The sequence below is a fragment of the Tinamus guttatus genome, unplaced genomic scaffold, assembly GCF_059628265.1.
Source record: "Tinamus guttatus ecotype Peru unplaced genomic scaffold, ASM5962826v1 Tinamus_guttatus_pri_ptg000241l, whole genome shotgun sequence".
Taxonomy (NCBI): Eukaryota; Metazoa; Chordata; class Aves; order Tinamiformes; family Tinamidae; genus Tinamus; species Tinamus guttatus.
In genome coordinates, this window is record NW_028288775.1 from 350990 (window position 1) to 373432 (window position 22443).

Sequence of the window (22443 nt, forward strand, 5' to 3'; positions counted from 1 at the left end):
GCATAAAAGTAGAAGGCAAACATTATTTTAGAACTATACATGACATAGGCCAGTCACTTAGCCTGTAAGTATTTGTCACTATTAAAATGCTTCATATTTAGGTATACAGAGACTTAGAGCCTGTAGTCAAAGCAATAAAGCTGAACACAGTGGTAGCAGGGAGGATTATCCATTGCAGGGGGATCCCTCCTCCCTGCCTCTTCTTGTTATCCCCTTCACCTGTGCTGCTTCTCTGCACATGGAGCTGAGCAGCAAGAGGGCACCTCAGGACACGGAACCTTGAGTGAGGAACAACCACTGTCTGTTTTTTGTTTTTATTTTGTTTTGTTTTGCCTCAACACCCAGTTAAGCAGCTGTCTCTGTGAAACAGAATTTTTCTTACAAAAAGTTTCACACCTTGCGGCGAAAGGGAGGACAGACAGAGGTGCTGTACGCAATGCGGAGGAGGAAGAACCTCGGCGACTCAAGTAGCTCAGCTTGCACCAAGCCCTTGGACACAGTCTTAAACGGTCCCAGCAGGGCGAAGAACCACGTCCCCAGGGAGGACAAGCGCGACTAGCAAGCGAGGAAGCGGCCGGAGCCCCCTCCTACGCCCCGCGCCAGACAGGAGGAGGGAGAGGGGGAGGCGGCCGGGACCGCGGTGCCGCCTCCCGCCCGCCCCCGGCGCGGCCGCGGCCTCAGAAAAGCGCGGCGGGGCCGGGCCTCTTGGGAGAGCTGGTGCTGCTCGGTGTCGCTGCCGTCTCCTCAGCCCTGCAGGTAAGGCTGGAGAAACGATCGCCCAGCAGAGTGCCAGCCTTCCCCCGGCAGCCTCTGGCCCTCGGTGAGACTCTGCTGGGCTACCTTTGCGTGGCGCCTTACGGAGGTGGCCATGAGCGGCTCCGGTGGGTAGACCTGGTCACCTCTCGTGTGGTAAAGCAGGGTGTATTTAGGGTTGTGCTATGGAAGGATGCCCTAAAAAAGGGCTGTTTATGCCCCAACTTACAGGGACAGGAGGGAAAATGCAGAAGAGAAAAGTTTGGGGATTTTTATTTAGAATAATCTGAAAAGTATGCCCTCATTCAAATCCTTCTCTGATGACTTCTTTCAGTATTGCTTCTTGAAAAAGGCTAATGAAGCAAGGTAGCATATACATAACCAGGGCTTTGTAGACACAGATGATGAAATTATTTCTGTATGTTCAAGTAAGATAGACTATTTTCTTGAATTATTTTGAGGGTACTCATTTATACCATGCAAAGTATACTATAGTTGATGGATTTTCTTTTTTTTTCTTTTTCTTTCTTTCTTTTTTTTTTTTTTAAAAACATTTCTTCTCTCCAGGATGAGGATCCTTATTGTTGGAAGACTTCATTTCTACCTCATTTCTCTTTTATTCAGTATTTTATTCAGTACAGCAAATGGACTTCTAACTTGGAGATCATCTAGAATGTTTTTTCAGTTTTATGACTATTCTTATTCCAACTTCTCTTCTGTATCAGAAGCCCAAGCTCCCCAAACCGCAAGAGTTCTCAATTTATCACATAACATGATTGAAAATATAACCAAAAGAGACTTTGAAGGTTTTGATGCACTGGAAGTTTTAGACCTTGCCTACAACCAGATTAAGTATGTTGAACCTGGTGTGTTTGAGAATTTACTCAACCTTGTTTCTGTCAATTTTTCATTTAATGATAAGCAACTTGATGTACTGGGTCTTGCATCTCGTCTAAAACTACTACCAACTAATGAAGCCTCCAGGATTTTACAGCTTTCCAAATACTTTGAAATATCATCAGAGCCTGCTCAGGAGTCTCCTGTGTCTGCCCAAGAACTGCAACGTTCTGAAGGTCCAGCTGATCAGCTACCTGTTAATGCGAGGGTCAGACGGAGTAATGGGGATTCCCAGAGAGCCGAGAAAAATGTAACAGTCTCTCCAATAGCTGGACTAACGACCAATGTCTGTGGAACACCAATAAATGGAATACTTGATCTGTCAGAGAGGAAACTGTCTGAGGAAGAATTGCAGGAAAAACTGCAGGCTGATCTTTGCCAAGCTCAGCTAGATAGTGTTTTAGAACTTAACATTAGTCACAACAACCTGGAAATTGATCTTTTATCGCTGTTCGTCTTGTTTTTACCAATGAAAAATGTACAGTCTATTGATGCTAGTTATAACAAAATAACAATTAACAACATTGATGTTGAAGCGATTTGTCACTTCCCATTCCACAATCTCTTCTTTTTAAATATTAGTAACAATCCCATGAATAGGTTGGATACAGTATGTCTCCCTTCAACCATTAAGGTAATTGATTTGTCCTTCACAAATATAAGTCAAATACCTAAAAATTTTGCTAAAAAATTGTTTAACCTGGAAAAAATGTATGTAGAAGGAAATCATTTCATATATACTGTAAGTCCAGAAAATGCTGATGCAAATCAAAAACCTAAACCTGGAACTGTACGAATTAATGCAATTTCATTAGTTAGAAATGAAGCTGGTACACCCATTGAAAGCCTTCCAGAGAAAGTAAAACACTTAAAAATGTCTAACTGCTCTATTGTAGAACTTCCAGAATGGTTTGCTGGCAGGATGACGAAATTAATGCTTTTAGATCTCAGCAGTAATCCTGTTTCCACATTTCCTCACTTGCCTACCTCCATGCAGCATCTGGACATAAGTAACAGTGATATTAAAGTAATACCACCTAGTTTTAAGTCCCTTTCTAATTTAACAATATTTAATGTTCAGAATAATAAAATCACAGATATGCCTCTTGAATATTTCCCATTAACTTTAACAAAATGTGATATTAGTAAAAATAAATTGCAGGTGTTGTCATTAACTGAAACCCTAAAGAAACTTGAATATCTTAATGTTTCTGGAAATCAAATAACTACCCTGGAGCCAAGGAAGCAACTTTCTGCAATCACTAACCTAGACGGCAGTCACAATTTAATTGCAGAACTCCCTGATCACTTTGGGGAAATTCTTCCAACACTAAAATATCTTAATCTATCAGGGAATAAGATTTCCTTTCTACAAAGCGGATCTCTCCCAGTTTCTCTGATTGAACTAGACATTAGCAACAATGCCATTACTACAATAGTAGAGGACGCTTTTGGCCAGCTCACAAGCCTGAGTGTTTTGACTGTTCCAGGTAAACACTTTTTTTGTAACTGTGATTTGTACTGGTTTGTGAATGTATACATCCATAATCCCTACTTGCAGATAATTGGAAGAGAAAATCTCAGGTGCAGCTTTCCACCAGACAGAAGGGGCCTGCTGGTTGAGCACAGTAACTTAACGCTTCTGCATTGCTCCCTGGGTGTTCAAATGGCCATTACAGCCTGTGTCGCTGTCCTCATCGTCTTGGTGCTAACGGGCTTATGCTGGCGTTTTGACGGCCTGTGGTATGTGAGAATGGGCTGGTACTGGTGTATGGCAAAAAGAAAAGAGTATGAGAGGAGACCAGAAAACAAGCTCTATGATGCCTTCATTTCATACAGCAACGAGGATGCAGATTGGACAAAAGAGAATCTGCTGGAAAAACTGGAAGCTAAGGGGTTCAAGGTATGTTACCATGAGAGAGACTTTATACCAGGGCATCCTGTGCTTGGCAACATTTTTTACTGTATAGAAAACAGCCATAAGGTCATCTTTGTTCTGTCTCCCAGCTTTGTAAACAGTTGCTGGTGTCAGTATGAACTGTATTTTGCTGAACACCGGGTCCTGAATGAAAATCAAGATTCCCTCATTATGATTGTGTTGGAAGAACTTCCTTTCAACAGTGTGCCCCAGAAGTTCAGCAAGCTCAGGAAGCTGCTGAAAAGAAAAACCTACTTGAAGTGGAGCCCTGAGCAAGCCAAACAAAAAGTTTTCTGGCATCAGCTAACAGCAGTCCTGAAAACAGCCAATGAACCACTTGTTGTGAGAGCAGAAAATGGAGCTGCTCACAATACATATGAGATGGAATGAGATTACAAGAATTTCTAAGACTGTGCCTGGAAAGTCAGCAGACAAATAAAAGCATTTCAGTGTTTGTTTTCTGCAAAGCCTCCTGTGTTCAATTTGGGGGATGGTCACAGATCTATCCTATGAGAAGTTATTACTTAGTTTGCAGCATGCATGTTATTCCACCCGGGGAGGCGAAAGGGAAAAGTTATCTAAAGAGCTGAGACAGCTAAGACCTAAACGCAGTATCTTTTCAAGATTTAAACTCCAGCTCCTCCCCAACACCAAGTTGATCTCCAGCTGCCCACACGTCTGGTGTATATATAATGTTGGTAACGTTCTCCTCACATTAGTGTAACTCCCACAAAGATGAGAGGTAAAAAGCAGTGCTTGCTTTATCTAGGACAGTATTCCATGTGGGACAGCAACCTTCAAGAGAAGTTAACAGTAAACACATGCTGGACAATCTGTTCGATCATGATGGGTTCACCTTAATCTCAGAAAACCAAAATTGCTTTAATTCCAAACCTATTTAAAGCTTTTACATCCATTTTAAAATATGTTGGCATTAACTATCAGACTCCCAGTATTCCTACTACCCATGTAAATGCAAACTACCGGTTAAACCTGACCAGTTTTCTCTCTCAACAGCTCTTCAGCAATGAGTTCCACACAGTAAGGAGGGGATGCAAGAAACTTACATTTTATGAGTCTTGAATTTGCCACCTTTCATACTCACACAACGCTTTCTTGTTTTATGAACTGGACTTCCATTAACTTCAAGCCTTCTTCTTCTAAACCATTCACTATTCACACACTTTTATCACTGACTCTCCCATTCACCTCTTCTCATAAAAACTTCCCCTCTCTTTCCTCAATCATTCTGTTGCTCCTTGTCTTAATTATATTGCTTTTTTTTTTTTAACCTTGCAATCCTGCTTTACCTTTTATTGGCTTGTACTCAGTAAAAGACAGTGCTGCTACAGGAAAAAAAAAACACTACATAAAATATGAGATACACTGCAAAAGATTCAAAGCAGGTCAATTTTACCTTGTGCTAACTGATACCTCAGTTTATGATTCACTTCCATGAAACTGTGGCTACCTATTTTTCAAAGCCAATCTCTGTTCTGTTTGCTACATTCCTCAAAATGCAGTTATTTAACACAATTGACCACTTAATTCAGACACTGTTCTCATATCTGACACTACAAGGATATACTTTAACACTTTAGAGGTACAGGAATGCAATCTGCTCCAACAGTTAAGAGCACAGAAACATGACAAAGTTCTTTGAAGGGACCCCAGTCCTTTTCTTTTACAAGGCCAGTAACACCCTTTCTATTCCCTTCTCATTTTACTCCCACTTGAATAGTCAATGCAAATTATTTCTGTGGATAAGGTGAGAAAGATTTAATTTCCCATTTGATGAGGTTTGTGTGCAGCATGGAGCCTTGCACACACACAGAGCAGAGGCAAGATCCAGTCTTAATGCACAGCTTAAGCAACCTCAAAGCCCAAAAAGGAGCTCAGCTCGCAATCATTCATCAAGGTCCTGCCCTGGCCTCCTTCCAAACTGAAGCTGTAATCACTGCAGACAAAACCACAGGATCCCATATATTTTTTTCCTCCAAATTGGGAGATTCAGCACTAAAAAGAAATGCAAAGACATTAAAAAAAAAGAGAGAGAACTTTTAGTTATCTTTTATAACTACTTTAGAAAGAACCATGTTATTCATAGAGAAAAATACCTAGGTGGAGAGACGGGGGATGGGTGAGTTATTGAAATGATTTCAATTTTACATTTGTATCAGAAAGTTGTTCACATACATTTTTATTGCAAGAAAGCTGTCTTGAATTATTCAAAATTAATTAAAATTCAGTGTATTAAACAACACTGGTCAAAAGTGTAATACTCTTCCAGGAAAAACTTGAAACAGTTTAGTTAACAAACTACCTAAACCACAAATAATTCACATACTGCAAAGACTCAAATGGGTTTTGTTTCTAAAATAATAAATCATCTTATTGGAATCCATAACGGTAACTCTGCTAAAGCTGTGACATCTTCCTAAAAAGTGAGGCACCTGGCTCCGCATTCAGGCACCCAAGTCAGCAGTACACTTCAGAGATACTGACGTCCACAGAAGCAGAGAGGTGATTGTATGCGTTGAAAAATTTGGCTACTTAAAATGATGATTGTTAGGAATATAAAATAATTGCCTCCAAATCATTGTTTCATTAGGAATTTTCAACACCACATGACACAATTAACACAAATTGTCACATTAATATATAAAAAACCCAACAGTGTTATCACTGTGTTGATGAACATATAAAGTAGACAAATTATTAATATTTAAATCAAGTTGTCATTAGAATTTTAAAACATTTTACTACATAGAAAATCTCAAAAAACGTGTAGCTATTTTGTTACTTGATCATCCTGTTTTTAAACATGCTAACAGCTGTAAGCTCTTCCTCTTAGAAATACCACCACTGAATCCCTGCAAATTCACCTTTAAATCCACTATAAAGTCATAGACAGAAAACAATCTGCAACACTCTCTGTTTTATTACAAAATTTCAGAGGTAACTGCATTACTAATACATGTCAGTACTAGAATATTGCAGCAATAATTTATATTCTCAAATAAGTATTGCACAGTTATTTGTATCAGCTGAAAAAAATAAATATTCTGGGGTATATAATGGCACAATTCTTAAAATAAATGCACAGCAGAAATTAAGAGACATTTTTAAAGGTTTATTACAGTGCCACAATACCTCTCAAAAGTCCTTCCCTATTAGCAATATATTGCTATTGGTAAATAGCCTAGTTCTGCTTTAGAGAGCTCAGGTTGAAATTCTTCCCAGAAGATGAAGTTCACCAAAATTTTGCTCTTTACCTCAATGAAATTGAGAATTTTATCCTGGGATAAAGAAAACTTTTGTTATTACTGATACTTGTTAAATCAAAAATAATGTTACTGTTTCAAAAAAATAAGAAGTCTTTCAAACTTCTGCAATGAAAACTGGTTTAAACCTAGGTACCATAATACCAAGCGTCCTCCACAATTTTCTTTCTTGAAAATGTAGCAAGTGCACAGTTTAACAGATCCTGGATTCTTTCTCTGAGAGTTTGCCTCATGACAAAATGAATCATGTACTTCTAGCAGTTTTACGCTCTCACGTAACAATTCTGAAAGCAAATCTAAAATATGCCCTTTAGGACTTGCCACACTATGTCAAGAAAGCATCATGGAAGCAATATCCTAGTATTTACTTCAAATGCAAATAGCTGGATATTAACACCAAAGGTATTTTTCCACTGGCAACTGTATAGCAATACTGCATCTCTGAGTTTAGAATAATCATTAATAAATGCACAGAAGGGGACCCACTAAATTGCAATGGTTCTCCCTGCTGAACTTGAGGTTACACCGAGGGCACTGGTATGTGCTTGGTGGAAGCGCTGTCGCAATCCCGCAGCAGGTCGGTGGTGGCATGATAATGCATGGCAATGTAGGATTTGGCAAATCCGAACGTCGAGTTCACTGGCTGGAGGCTATTTGGGGTGCTCACCTCTTGGGAAGGGCTGCTGTTATAGATACTATAGTAGGGCTCGATACGGGTGTTCATGGGCGTCGAGCTGCTCTGCGCGTAGTGCTGATGCCCGGCAGAAGCCTTCGGACTCAGCATGCTTTCCTTGGAGTGACTAGGGCCACAGGCCTGGTCCACAAACTTTTTCTGAGGTTTTGGAGACAACATGTAAGCTGAATTGGTTTCATGGTGGGATGACTTATTCCTGTTGACCTCCAGGCTCCCTTTGCCCATGGCTCGAAGCCTTGTCTTCTGCTTGCAGCAGAAAAAGACAAGGGCTACATACTGCAGGCACCAGAGGACTCGCCTCCGCAGCCCAGCGCTGTTGCGCGAGTATATGAAAGGATTTAATCCAGATTTGAAAAATATGAGGGTAAACCCACACAGCTCAAACTGGTAGAGCACGAAGCCCCCGCTACTGGAGAGCGTGTCCTGCACCAAGGAGATGCCCAGGGGGAGGCAGCAAACCAAGACGGAAAGCACAATGACCACACATGTCACCACCGCCCTTGAGTCCTTGGCTGCGGACAGGTTGAGGGCCGGCACGAGCTGGAGCCCGGCGGGGGCCGGCGGCTGCCCGTAGCCGTGCGCATGCAGGGGCTGCGCCTTGCTGTGCGCCTGGTTCCTGTACAGGGCAGGCCCAGCGCCCCGCAGGCCCTCTGATGCGGGGACCCCGGCGAAGGGCTGTGGCCGGGAGGCATCCGCTGTCACCACGGGGGGACACTTCCTTACGCGGGCGTTCCTCCGCAGGGCCTGCGCGATCATGACATAGGAGACGGACACCACCGCCACGCAGCAGATGAAATCGACCACATACAGGTAGAGGATGATCCTCCCGTCGCCGCTGGCGAAGCTGGACATGGGGAGGCAGAGGTGGGAGCGGCGGGTCTTGAGGGTGGCCAGGGTGGCCAGGGTGAAGCTGGTGGCCCAAAGGAGCAGCGTGAGGAGCAGGGTGCAAGGGAAGGAGGCCGTGCGGTGGGGCTGCTTGCCCAGCACCATGCGCAACCGGTGCAGGGCAATCACGGCCACCGTCTTGAGTGACATGATGATGAAGCCGGAGCCGGCAAGGTGGAAGGCGAAACAGAAGGCGCCGGGGACGCCCCTGGCCGAGCCGAAGAAGAGCACGAAGGCGAACATGGGGGCGGCCACGCCGCAGAGGAAGAGGTCACAGAAGGAGAGGTTGAGGACCATGAAGTCGAAGTTGGTCCTGAACTTGCGGAGGGCCGGGTCGAAGAAGGACAAGAAGACGATGAGGTTGCCGTAGGAGCCCAGGCAGAAGACGGGCGCCAGCAGGCAGGCGCACGCCACGAGCGTGGCCGTGTGCGCGGCCTCCCGCGGCTCCGCGCCGCCCTCCGCGCCCAGCGGCGCCAGCGACGCGCCCGGGGCCCTCCCCGCCAGCCGAGCCGACGCGTTCATGCTCCGCCGCCCCTCAGCGCGGCCGCCCCGTGGCCCGCCCGGCCCCGGCCCCGCGCCGCCGCCTCACGGCTGCCCCCGACATGGCGCCGCCCGCGCCGCTATGGCGCCCGCGCCGCCCGCCGGGCCGGGTCCCCCGCGCTGCCTCCTGCGCCCGCCGCCTCCGCTCGGCGCGGGAGGCGGGAGCGGGCGGCGAGCGGCGCCGCCGGCAGCAGCGGGCCCGGCCGCCGCGCGCGCACCCCCGGCGGCGCCCGCGCACGCGCACGGGGACGAGCGCGGCGCCCGCCACGCGCCTGGCCACCCGCAGCCGGTGAGCGCACACCGGGCTCCCCCGCATACACACACACACACACACGCACAGGGGTACACACTGGGCACCCACACACCCACACACAGGGGCTTTCACCCGCACATGCACAGCTGCACACACTGGGCTTACCTGCACCCACACACGGGGCTCAGCTGCACACACACAGCCGCACACACACTGGGCCCACCTGTACCCGCACACGCACCCACACACACAGCCACACACACCAGGCTCACCCTCACCAGCCCTGCACAGATCCAGCCTCTGCATCTGCATGGCCCTGACATCTGTGCGCACCCCTGCACACCCTGACACCAACACCTGCACACACTCCTACACCTGCACACCGTGAAACCAACACCTATGCACACTGACAACACCTGCACACCCTGACACCTACACCTGCACACACTCCTAGACCTGCACACCCTGAAACCACTAACACCTACGCACGCTGATATCAACACCTGCACATACTCCTACACCTGGACACCTGCACACCCTGACACCAACACCTGCACACACACACCTGGACACCTGTGCATGTACACTGACTGCTGCAAACGTGGGGCTTGCTGCACAGAAGGGCCAGGCAGTCGTGTAGCCGGGTGCCAAGAAGACGTGGCCTCCACCTGATAGAGAGGCAGGAGCAGCACAGAGGCTGCGGTCCTGCCAAAGGCACTTCCAGGGCACGCTGCACCACGCTCACCTGCACTGTAAGGCACAGCATCCTCAACGGTGCTGCAGTAAAAAATAATAAAAGTTACTGCTGCATCTGCTCGCCACCAGCTGCACCACACCACAAGTGCTGTAGTTGCCGTTTGCTGTGCTGGCCGGTGCTGGACGCCTCCGTACTCAAAGGGATCATTCCGAAATCTGCCTGCAGACGCAGTGCACAAGAGAGCTCGGCACATGCCAGAAGCCCCATGCAGGCGAGCAGCATGTCCCCGTTCAAGAGCCCAGCCACGGAAAACACGCACCTGGGAGAGGAGCCCATGGGCCACATGGCCAAGGACTTGAAAGATACGGTAGAGGCAGCACTGCTGACATACACAAGGGCATCTGTCTGGTTATCTTATGTTATATATTTGTGCACATACTCACTGTATTTACTGGTGTAAATTTGTGCATCATTTCTTTAAACCTCCCCTAGCCCCAGCAGTAATGGCAAGTGCCCTGGGTAAGCATCAAGCTAGCGATAGGAGCAGTAGGTTGACAACCAAAAAGTTTTCCATGGTGCTTGTTAACTTATTTTTCAAAATACTGTTTTTCTAAAACTAAGTATTTTAGTCTTTTTCTAAAACTAATGAATACAAGTTCTTTTCTCACCAATTAACTGGGATCACTCTTTATTTATTTATTTTTATTTCCAAACATCAGAGAGCACTTTCACCCCAGTGGGAGCTGGCAGATGTCATAGCTAAGCTGCTCTCCATCATCTTTGAAAGATCCTGGAGAACAGGGGAGGTGCCGGAGGACTGGAAGAAGGCCAATGTCACGCCAGTCTTCAAAAAAGGCAAGAAGGAGGATCCAGGCAACTACAGGCCAGTCAGCCTCACCTCTGTCCCCAGGAAAGTGATGGAACAGCTCATACTGGTCATTGTCTCCGGGCACATGGAAGACAAGAAGATGCTCAAGAATAGTCAGCATGGATTCACCAAGGGGAAATCTTGCTTGACTAACCTGATAGCCTTCTATGATGGAATGACTGGCTGGATAGATGAGGGGCGAGTGGTGGATGTCATCTATCTCGACTTCACCAAGGCTTTTGACACCGTCCCTCACAACATCCTCCTGGACAAGCTCCGGAAGTGTGTGATAGATGAGTGCACGGTGAGGTGGATTGGGAACTGGCTGGATGGCAGAGCTCAGAGGGTGGTGATCAGCGGTGCCGAGTCTAGTTGGAGGCCTGTGGCTAGTGGTGTCCCCCAGGGGTCAGTCCTTGGTCCAGTCCTGTTCAATTTATTCATCAATGACCTGGATGAAGGCACAGAGTGCTCCCTCAGCAAGTTTGCTGATGATACCAAACTGGGAGGAGTAGCTGATACCCCAGAGGGCTGCGCTGCCATCCAGAGGGACCTGGACAGACTGGACAACTGGGCCATGAAAACACCTCATGCAATTCAACAAGGCCAAGTGTTGCCTAGTTCTGCACCTGGGGAGGAATAACCCCAGACACCAGTACAGGCTGGGGACTGACCTTCTGGAGAGCAGCTCTGCGGAGAAAGACCTGGGTGTCATGGTGGACCACAAGTTGACCATGAGGCAGCAGTGTGCCCTCGTGGTCAAGAAGGCCAATGGAATCCTGGGGTGCCTTAAGAAGAGCGTCTCCAGCAGGTCGAGGGAGGTGATCCTGCCCCTCTACTGAGCCCTGGTGAGGCCACATCTGGAGTATTGTGTCCAGTTCTGGGCTCCACAGTACAAGAGGGATGTGGAGCTGCTGGAGAGAGTCCAGCGCAGGGCTACAAGGATGATCAGGGGCCTGGAACATCTGCCCTATGAGGAGAGGCTGAGGGAGCTGGGCCTGTTCAGCCTGGAGAAGAGAAGGCTGAGAGGGGATCTAATCAGTGTATATAAGTACCTCAAGGGAGGGAGTGAGGAGGATGGTACTGGTCTCTTTTCAGTGGTGGCCACCGACAGAACTAGAGGTAATGGCCACAAACTGAAGCACCAAAAGTTCCACATGAACTTAAGGAAAAATTTTTTAACAGTGAGGGTGACAGAGCACTGGAACAGGCTGCCCAGAGAGGTTGTGGAATCTCCTTCTCTGGAGATCTTCAAAACCCGCTTGGACGCAGTCCTGTGCCACGTGCTCTAGGTGACCCTGCGTGTGCAGGGGGGTTGGACTAGATGACCTCTAGAGGTCCCTTCCAACCTTAAGCATTCTATGATTCTATGATTCATTCTATGAATTGCGTGAATAAACAAGACTGACAAAACACCTAACACAGCAGTGAATTCCCTCCAAGTGATTTAACACCAAGGAGACGGTGATGATGCTTCTGTTTAAGCAGAACAGGTGTGTGTGCGCAATAGCAAGGCCTTTCAGAGCAGACAACACACATTCCTTCGGTTATCAGCCAGAGTTTCACATGATGTCCAATGCGAGTCCATACTAGGCTGTGACTATTTCCTTGTGCTGCCCACATTAAACTTTTAAAATAATTCCTTCTGCTGGGAACTGTAGCAAATCTCTGTACAAAGGCTAGGGACAAACAGCAAGACTAGTCAGGAGTCAGCAGGAGAGTTCTCCTCCTGGCTGTGCTGCCCACAAGTACTATTGGGTCGAATGCTCAAACTTGGGCGATCACAGTTAGACTTCTAAATTTCCCTGAAGTAGTAGATTAGCTGGTAATGCACACATCAGAAAAGCAACTGACAGGATTTTCTAAGAGGCCCGTGTGTGTTAAGGGCATTGACAAGACTAAGACACCAGGCTCTTCTATCCTTTTGAAACTGCTACCTGATACTGGATGCAGGAGCTTAAGCTGCAAGGACTTGGCCATTACAGAGAGTTAAATATTTTAGAACTAGGTATTTAGGAATTTTTGGGGGGTTATTTTGCAACAGTAATGTGGTTAGGTTGTTATACATTTCATTAATGAAGTATTTAACAGGCCCATGAGGCGCAAGGAGCTTCTTAAACACATTCCCCTACTATAATTAAGAATTACTGCTTGAAATGTGGCAAAATCATTACTAGTGTTAGCCTGGGAACCTCTTCAATATTTTAGTAGGCAAGTCCAAATATGGCTTTGGTGACTAAAATGAACAATAAAAAAGGTTCCCACTGCAGCATGCGTTGTGCTGAGCTTCTGTGACACTGCAGACAGAGGCAGCACAGGGGAGGAGCAGCAGCGCTTCGAGCACAGCCCTCGGCTCCAGAAGCGAGGAGATGAGCGGCAGCAGAGGGCAGCTCCATGGAACACGAAACATGGCGCATCCCTCCTGCGCGGGAAGCCCAGGCGTCTCACTGCTCTGTCCCTGCCTGAGCAGCTACCATGGGAGAGGGCCATGGAAGAAATCCATTTTCCAGCACATGACTCACAAGAGCCATAGTCTTTGCAGCATCTTACACAAGATATTAGGATATTAACTCTTCCTTTGCAATGCTCTTAAACCTCCCTTAAACCAGTTCATAAAAGATGGCTCTGTGGTTGTCTCTGAATACTATATTATTAATGTTTTATTGCTCTGATCACTGCCTCTGACTTTACCAAACTTCGCAAAGGTTCCTCAGTCCTTTCATCCCTACCACATAAGGAGAAGCTGTGTCCCCATCCAGTCTCTCAGATACTTACCACATGAAACTAGAAACTGCTTTTGATTCATGAAACCCATCCCCTTTTCCCCAAACCTAGGCAGCTCACTACTCCTGATTAAAACAAAACTAAGCTGTAAGGGAGAGAGGCTGGAATAAAACAGGTACAGGTAAGTTGTTTCCAGGAAACAAGTAGAGGCCAGGAGGAGGGGAGTATGCATTTAACGCTTTTAAATGGACTCAGAGTCCTTTATGGGTGAACTCACCTAGGTTTCTCAATGAATTTATCACTGGCCACTCACTAGATTTACTGCTCAAAAATATTTGGGGTTTTACTGCTGCTCTTTTTTTACTTCCTAGCACTCCTCAGTATTCCCCAAGGGAAGGAGGTCTCCAACTGTACTGCCAGCAGTGAAATCTGCTTGGGTAATACATACAAAATACCTGCCATGAAGGTATGAAGAGCTGTCATTTATCAGATGCAGCTCCTCAGACAAGCCAGCGTTCTTATTATCTGGATATTCTGACCTAGCAAGTTGTAGAAAATAATTAAATTGAACAAATGATGAAAATACTAATTAACTCCTTCCATGATTAACCTATAAGCACGGCACAGTGCAAAATAATTGGGCAAGAGAAAAACCTCTAAAAGTTCATTAACTGCTTCACTTTGCACACCTCTGCCCCAGCCAAACACTTGTTGAACCCTGGGGTCAGTCTGTGCTGCTCCTTCTCGGGGAGCTCTTCCGCAGCTGCATTTCCACGGGCAGCAGGTACCTGGCATTAGCAGCCAGGCACTGGCTCAGGTTGCAGCAACAGAGAGGGCGGTTTGCAGAGCACCTGCAGCCTCGAAGCCCCTCTCAGGAAAATGCAAACTAAGAGATCAAGCAGGGAACACAGGCTGAACTTCCACAAGCAAAGGTTGAAAAAGACATTCAATCTAGATTTAGCAAAGAAACACAGCCAGCAAGGCTCCCTCTATTTTTCACCATGATGCTGCTAATTCGCCTGAGCATTGTGCTCTAATCCATCAGAAATCAGGGAAAAGATTACTAATAATCTTTGTCAGCAGGAGTCCTTGGCTTTACTTGGGCTAGAAGAAATCCTGATTAAAACTACTTTACTGAGCCCATAAAGCCAGAGTCATTCTCCTTCACCCTAAGAGAGCAGCATTTCTTTTTTTTTAAATTTTTCAGTTCATGGAGAGGAATTTCCTTCCAAATATCTTTTAATAGCTCCAAGAAGTAGAGAGAGAGAGAGAGAGAGAGAGAAAAAGAGAGAGAAAGAAAGAAAAAAAAAAGAGAGAGAGAGAGAGAGAAAATAAATTTCTTCAGGAAGAAATGTGCATAGCATAACATAGATGTAAATGTGCTAATGCATCCCTAAACATGGCTGAAAATTGTCAGTTGGATTAACAGTATAAAAACATATCCATAGTATGAATGAACATAAATAATAATTTGAGGGGTTGTTGTTCTGTTTTATTACTAGCAAGAGGGTTTTTTTTTTTTTCCTATTATATTCTGGGCTTCAGGCTAAGAGGAATACAAGATACCCAAGTCTCCTTACTTTCTTCTTCTAGATTCTGCTCTTGAATAAATAATATTGTTCTCTACTACAGCTACTGAGGGTTTGAAGACAGTGAAGCATTCTTCCATTATACTAGCACTTTCTGTGCTTATAAATACATTCTAAGTTATAAAATCTTATAGCAGAGAGTTGTTTAAGAACAGCAGAAAAGTCTTATTTTTCCTTGTTATGATTTCCCATGTTCACTCTCATATAATGGACAAACATCATACCTGATCATTTGAGGAATCTTCTTTTCAGTAGATCTAATTACCACCACTGGAGTGCTCCGATGTGTCTATGTAATATATAACCTTCCTATATCTGCAAGACTTTCCACAAGAAGAGGCTGTGGTGTAGTATGAAAGAAAACACCCAAAACATGCTAAATCTACCACTCTATGAACACAAAAGTTCCATAACTGATGTAAAAAACCATGATCTATGCAACATCTAGATCTTGGCTTTCAGAACAGCTAACTGCTGGTTCAAAACTGCAGAAAGTCAAGTCTTGGGAAAATCATTCCTTTTATCTCAAGATAGCCCTGTGTCCACATAAAACCAAAAGCACTACACCAGATCAAAACAGAGACTGAATATACAGCAGTATATCCTATATTATATAACTACATGTAGTACGTGTCTAAAACGAAAAGCCATCATATTAGTTCACATTGTCAAATTGCTTTCCTTATTACAAACCCTGCACCCCTGCGTTCTTTTCTTCTCCACTGCAACCTTTAGCTCACGGCACATACACTGAGGAGGGGTCAGCAATTCTCACAGCATGACTATACATAAACACCCTACAATCACAGAATTATTTAGATAGGTCTGCACCCAGACCTAAGTGTAAAGAAGTACAAGCTGGTAACCACAGACAGATCTAGGACTGCAGTTTCCTATCTTGCATGTGAGCAACCAAAAAAAATATACAGACTTAAGATTTTGACAGAGGCCCGGAAAACTTATTGGAGTATGTTTTATTTCAAACTACATAGACAAAAAAAGAATCCCGGCAGAAGAAAACAAGGAAAGTTGAGTCAGGCTGACAGATGGCTGAGGAATTAACAGATTATATCATCTGTAGGAAAAGTTTCCCTCTTCCTAGGAAATAACAATGATCACAAGACTCAGAACTGTCATTAAAAGAAAGGCTTTAGGATATTCAGATAAAGAAGCATTGACAAAGCTCCTGGATTCATACACTTCATCTGAATCAGGGCTACTGCCCTTCTGAGATAAAGTAAAACTAATAAGCTTCACAACAGCAGATAGAGTAAGAGGCTTAAGGAAAATAACAAACATACAAAATAATTCCAAAACCTGAAGATGAGGTGGACAAATTATCAGCTACGCTGTTCACTACATTTTTAACAATGCAAGAGCTTCCTGTAATAGTTCAATTTACACTGAAACAAAAAGAAAACTCAGGACAAAAGGGAAACTTGACAATGCAAAATATTGCCAATGCAAATTAGTCTATTGCCACAGTGTTTACATTTCTCATTTATATGGCCTTGTATTACAGTGGCAAGATTCCTATCTAACCATAAGGACAGCTGCAGTCAACACCAAGACCTTTTGCAACTCAAACTCAGGTTGGTAACTTACGAATTAAATCATAGTCTTGATTGCCTTCAAAATATTTCCATAGATATTTAAAGGTTTGTAACAAAAATAGAACCATTTTTACTATTATGTTTTGAAGAGAGCTTAAAGTTTTTCTGATTTTGAGCAGTTGTGAATGTGAGAAGTATGAAAAACACAATATACTAAGCATTCTACCACAAATACTGCTATCCAAAACACACGTCAGTGAAAGTCTTAAGACTATGGACAGGGATTACAGAAAACAGCAAACAAAGAAAAATCTCAAAGATATACAGTGTGAGGTATTTTGAAAAACACAGATTTATGGAACATTGTGGGAGTTTGGCATGATAAGCAAAGAGAAGTACATACATGCAATGGTGTGATCACTTGAGACTCCTGACACAATAAATAGCATTGAAATAGCATTGAAATAGCATTGAAGATGCATCCACAGCCCATCCTCTCTTGTGGAATGGGTATGTATGCTAGGTACAGCACAGGCAATACTGTTTTAGTCCTTTAGCACACACAGGATCCTAAAACCACAGCTGTCCTGAGATTATGAGGAGGGAAAGAGCAGGAGTTGTAGGTTACGGACCTCAAGCACTAAAGCTGCTGGATAATTTCTTTGAGCAACATGCATTCCCATGATGGGTTATTCCAAACCACAGGACTCCACACAATTGCACGAGGTGCCAGGTGGTGGAATCCTTCAAAGGAAGAAATGTAGAATACAATCAAGTATTGTATCTCTGCTAGATAGCTCAGAAATGGTGCAATATTTAAAGAAGGCAAGGATAGAATCACAAGCAACTGCATCACTGGGTAACTGCAGAAATGAAATGGTCTGTCACTGTTTGGCAGCTGAAAGGAATACAAATTACTCTAGGCATTCTTTATCTTCTTTCTCATGAATACCCAAGGAATAAGCGAAGCATCAGTGCCCTCACCACAGACCATCCTGATAAAAAGCATCGAGAGAGAGGACACATACACACCCTCTTTATGAACACACATACAAATCTGGCATATCTCTTCAAGGCAGAACCATGATTTATGTAGAATGTAGTTTAAAGTGTCAAACTGACATTTTATTGTAGGCAACTAAGGCTGTTGCCAACAAAAAAGGCATTTCATTTCAAAAATATCATTAAACTTTAAATATGAAATACAATCACATAATATACTCTCATGTATCTCCTCCAGTGTTTACATCTTACCAGTTAGGAATCTACTTACTTCAGAGGTGTGCATTACTTTCTGCAATTTCATTATGCACAAATGTGTTCTATTAATCAAGTCTTCAAAATAATGGAAGGCAGGCTTTCTGATAGTTAACACTTCTGACTTTGATCATATAGAAGTGTTTTGGTTGTTACAGACAGAATTTCTTTTGTATACTTAACTAGAATGTTTTTGAAATCTTGTGAAGATAGTCTCTTCTGTAGTGTCAAGAGCTAAATGTCTGCAATTTTTGTATTGTACTAACTGTCTGTTGTAGGAGTCTACTTGTGCCACTGAACTACTACGTGCAGATTTAACTCTAATCTGCATATCTCTGCAAAAGGAAGAACCACAAGTTTTATTTTGCACAGTAAAAATGTTCAACTTTTAATTGCAACCAATTGTCTGCTGGGACTTGCTGCGATATTGTTAATGTAAAGATTACTTGAACATATTTAACTTGCAATTGCAACATTCCTGAAGCATATACAGTCATAGCTTAGATGAGAAGTAATAAGTAGCTCCATTTCAAGATTACTTAAACCTCCAAATAACTGCAATTTTGAAAAAATAGCACTATCAAAAAGACAAACTGCTCTAAAGTGCACAGAATTGTATTTTCTTACATTTATTCAGCTTATTATACTGCAGTTATTTTAAATTCTTTTGAGGTCTGTCTAAAATTTTGTTTTATGATACGAATGTTTCCATCCTCCACATTCCCTCTCAATGTTTTGTACTACAGTGTTAGTAACACTGTAGAATCTACCTTTTCACAGCAGATCTTGCCTTGTTTTATATAGAAGTGCACACTTCTGGGGTCTAAATATAGACTTTTTGGAATTATTCTTCTCCAGCTGAAATAAAATTGCCACTTAAGGTACTTTTCTTAACATGCATTGTTTTGACAGCAGAGATCTATTTCTAGAAATAATTCTCAATTTGGTTATTGGTTTAGATGGTCCTACATTGTTTTCACTCTTCTTCATTGACTTTTCCAGAAAATGGCATAATTTTATGCAGAGGATAAGTGAAAACTGATAGATGAGAATCTTTGCAAATGCTCAGATTATCTATGAGCTGAAGATAAATCAATATTTAATATACAATAATTAAACAAATTGAACAAATTAAATAAAACAAATGTCTGTTTTCCCTAAAATTCTCCACATAACCTCCTATATTTTTTTCTAATACCAATAACAACAAATAAATCACTAAATCAACATGACAGTGCAAGCAATGAAACTATAGGCTTATCTGTCAATTTTTTAAATTTCTTCATTTCATATATAAAGTTTTGGCACTCTAGGTGGGTACAATGTGGATGTAAACTTATGACTCTGAGATTCCAAGAGTATGAATGTGAACTGCTATCTTACAAAACAAGAAAATAATTTGGGCTTCATTTATCATATAAAAGAAGTGAGAGAGTATAAAATTATGTATGCGTTCCTTGTAAGAAACGTGTATTGCCTTTCTTGATCTGGCTCCTGGTTGAGAGGTAAAAGGCTACAGTTTGTGTTATTTTCATTTTAGACTAAGCAGAAATACCCAGAAGTCTTAAACTTTCTTTTGTTTCTGTTGATGCAGTATTAAAAGTACTGAATTCAAAAAGGTAGACTTCTCATTTACTATGACATTGCACTTTTATAGTTAACACAGAATTATCCTATACTTTTAAGGGCATTTGAACAAACCTAGAACCAACTTTAATATTAAGCTTACATAAGTCTGGAACTCCAAGCCTCTTCAAGCTAAACACAGATCACATCAAACAGATGTGCACAAATATTACTTAACTTAAACATCATAAGCTAGATTGTTTTACTGAATAACATGAGACAAAATGAATCTGTTCATACAATGACAATCCAAACTTTTAAAAGGATTACCTTCTGATGTAAGCATCATGTATTTGAATCTCAAAGCAAAAGCTGGTAAAGAATCAAATCTGGTAAGATGGTAAGATGGTAAACTGCCACCAATATTATGTCCCTCTTCTTTGCTCCCTTGTTATTGTCACTATCTCACTCAAACACATTTTCCCAGTCTTACCTTTATTCTTGTATCAACAATCCCTCATAATTGTTTAGAAAACTCTCTTCTATTGAGAATTTAAGGAAATCTGCAGAAAATAATGAAATGCTAGCAAGACAGCAGCATGTTAATTGAAAAAAAAAAAAAAAACTAGCACAGTTTCCAACTGAAATGACAGTTTCTATACCAATTTACTCAAAATTAAATATCTAATCACTGCCTGAATGAGATTCTAAAATTAGGCTTACCCTCCAGTTGTTAAATGCTCTCCATTATGAGATTCAAGGTTAATCTCAGTGCCTGGCACATAACAAAAATCCACAATTAAGTTTATTTGGCTTCTTTTCTTTTTCTTCCAATATGAAAAACAAAGTCAAAAATGGATATATTCCTTCTAAGTAGAGATGAATGCAGAAAGAGAAAAAAGAAGCACTGAATTTGTGGCCTCCTAGACACCAAAGCCTGGCTCCTAAGGGATTTAAGTCACAAATCCTCAACTTCAGCACCAATGCTACAGACATACAGCAGTCTCAGTACCCTCCTAATTTTCCTTCCTGGGCGCCTAATCAAAAGGCAGTGCCACATCCTGAAAATACACGAAAAGTGAATTTCTAACAGCTTCTTATTCCGGAGTCTTCCCTCCCTTCAGTCACCAACTCCAACAAAAGCTTGTAGGAAATTAGTGTCCTTGATGTCCTTAATTTTAGATCAACTAAAGTAATATTTGATATATTAGTCAAACTTAAGAGAAACTGTAAGAGGAATGTGAGAGGACAGAAGAGCATCTAATATAAGAAAAGCTGACAGAATGATTGACTATGCTATTACACTAAAATGGTACTTTAGAAAACTGCTATCTATCTGCATATCCACACAGCAACCACTGTATACAAGCACACTGACCTTGCCTGGGGCCTTCCCTTCCATGAAGGACGGAATTCTTTGTCCCGGTCTTAGCTTCTCTGTCAGCCGAACCAGCAAGAACAGTGAAAGGAAGACTTCTGAATGTGCAGATAAGCTCTTTCCTTAGCTCAATAAAACTGAAGGATTATTTTTCCTGAACTGAAGGCAGAACTACTTTGTTAAGTTTTAGCAAAGGTGCAACACTTAGTTGTGTTTTGTTTTTTTTTTTTTAATGTGAATAGAGTCTTACGTAGTAAGCCTGAGGATGGATGTCCACAGGAATGTGCTGCAGAGAAATCCCACTGTTTCTTGTGCTGTAGTAGGAAAGACTCTTACTGAAAATGGCACCTAATAACATGTTTTCATGCAGTCAGTTATTCAGTGCAATATTACCCGTGGTGAGAAATATAAATACCTACAATTATAAGTACTTTTCAAGGGGAAAGTGGCACACTTTTAAAGGGCTTTCTCCTATTAATACAGAAAGAGATAAGGTATGCCTGAAGCATGTAACCCATCTCAGAAGACAAATAAGTTACTCTCCTGAGATAACAAGAGTTAGAAAAAGCAATCTGAAAAATACGCAGCAGGCATCAATCACTACAGTTTGAATTTGTGGGCAGAGCCATCCTCTACTGCTGTCCTCATTGAGGAATGGAGCAAAAAAGACAATAGTTCTATTTTGCTTTATAAGAACACAGAAAATGCTAGGGCAACTCAAGGCCTCTCTTGGGAAGGAGTGTTATATCTAGTTAAGCTATTCAGAAGACTGCCGGTAGTGGCATAAAAGAAGATGAAGTCTCCTAAATCATGGAGTACAGGAATGAACAGACCCATCAATCCATCAAAAAGCCCAAGCTCTTTGGTTCAAGAAATCCAGAAGCACTGCTATGGAAGTTGGCTATATGCACATCAACCCACTAGCATCAAACGATGTATATGCAAAGTTGAGAACATACATACTGATATATCCAGTTGAATATAGCTGTAAAGATTAGGTAAAAAACAGATAAATTAGTGCCTCAAATACTGTTCTGATCTGCATGGTTGAAATAAGCAACACTACAGAAGGAACTGGTTAACAAGAACAAGAAACTTCATTCCATTACTCTAAAAGTATTTTTGCAGATTACAAGCAATTTAATTTCACAATATTTTATTTTGAATTATAAATGCTAGCTAAAAGCCCGATGTCTGCACATCTTATTGTTCAGGATGGCACACTCACAGTTATTAACAGCAAGCATTTTTTTATCCCTGTATTCAGGCTATTCAGCATAGATGATATCTCCTTACTTTTAAAAATATTTGTTAGTATATATTCATAATTTACTTTAAAAACATCAGCTAACACAGGAAAGTATAAAACACAGTTTTAAAGTATGTAAATGTGAAAATCTACATGGTATGAATTAGTGACTTCTATTCATATCACCAATAATAATTTTATACCATAAGAGAATTAAAATAAAGGATATAGGAAAAAAATGAAAGTTGCAAATTAACTTTAATAATTACTCTTAAGACAGTATTTTCAGTGACTACAATCATTTGTCTTGGAAAGCTTCTATTTGAATATGTGCTTGCTTA

General features: G+C 42.5%; 2 protein-coding genes across 2 annotated transcripts; one reads left to right on the forward strand and one right to left on the reverse strand.

Annotated features, from left to right (window-relative positions):
• Positions 1 to 1321: 1321 nt before the first annotated feature.
• On the forward strand, positions 1322 to 4035 carry LOC104571069 (toll-like receptor 2). Its single transcript, XM_010218127.2, has one exon. It carries the CDS (start codon positions 1322 to 1324, stop codon positions 3956 to 3958), a length of 2637 nt encoding a protein of 878 aa, XP_010216429.2. The 3' UTR covers positions 3959 to 4035.
• A 3256-nt stretch (positions 4036 to 7291) lies between these two features.
• GPR75 (G protein-coupled receptor 75) lies at positions 7292 to 8953 on the reverse strand. The gene has a single exon (XM_088526000.1). It carries the CDS (start codon positions 8951 to 8953, stop codon positions 7373 to 7375), a length of 1581 nt encoding a protein of 526 aa, XP_088382126.1. The 3' UTR covers positions 7292 to 7372.
• Between the last annotated feature and the right edge of the window lie 13490 nt (positions 8954 to 22443).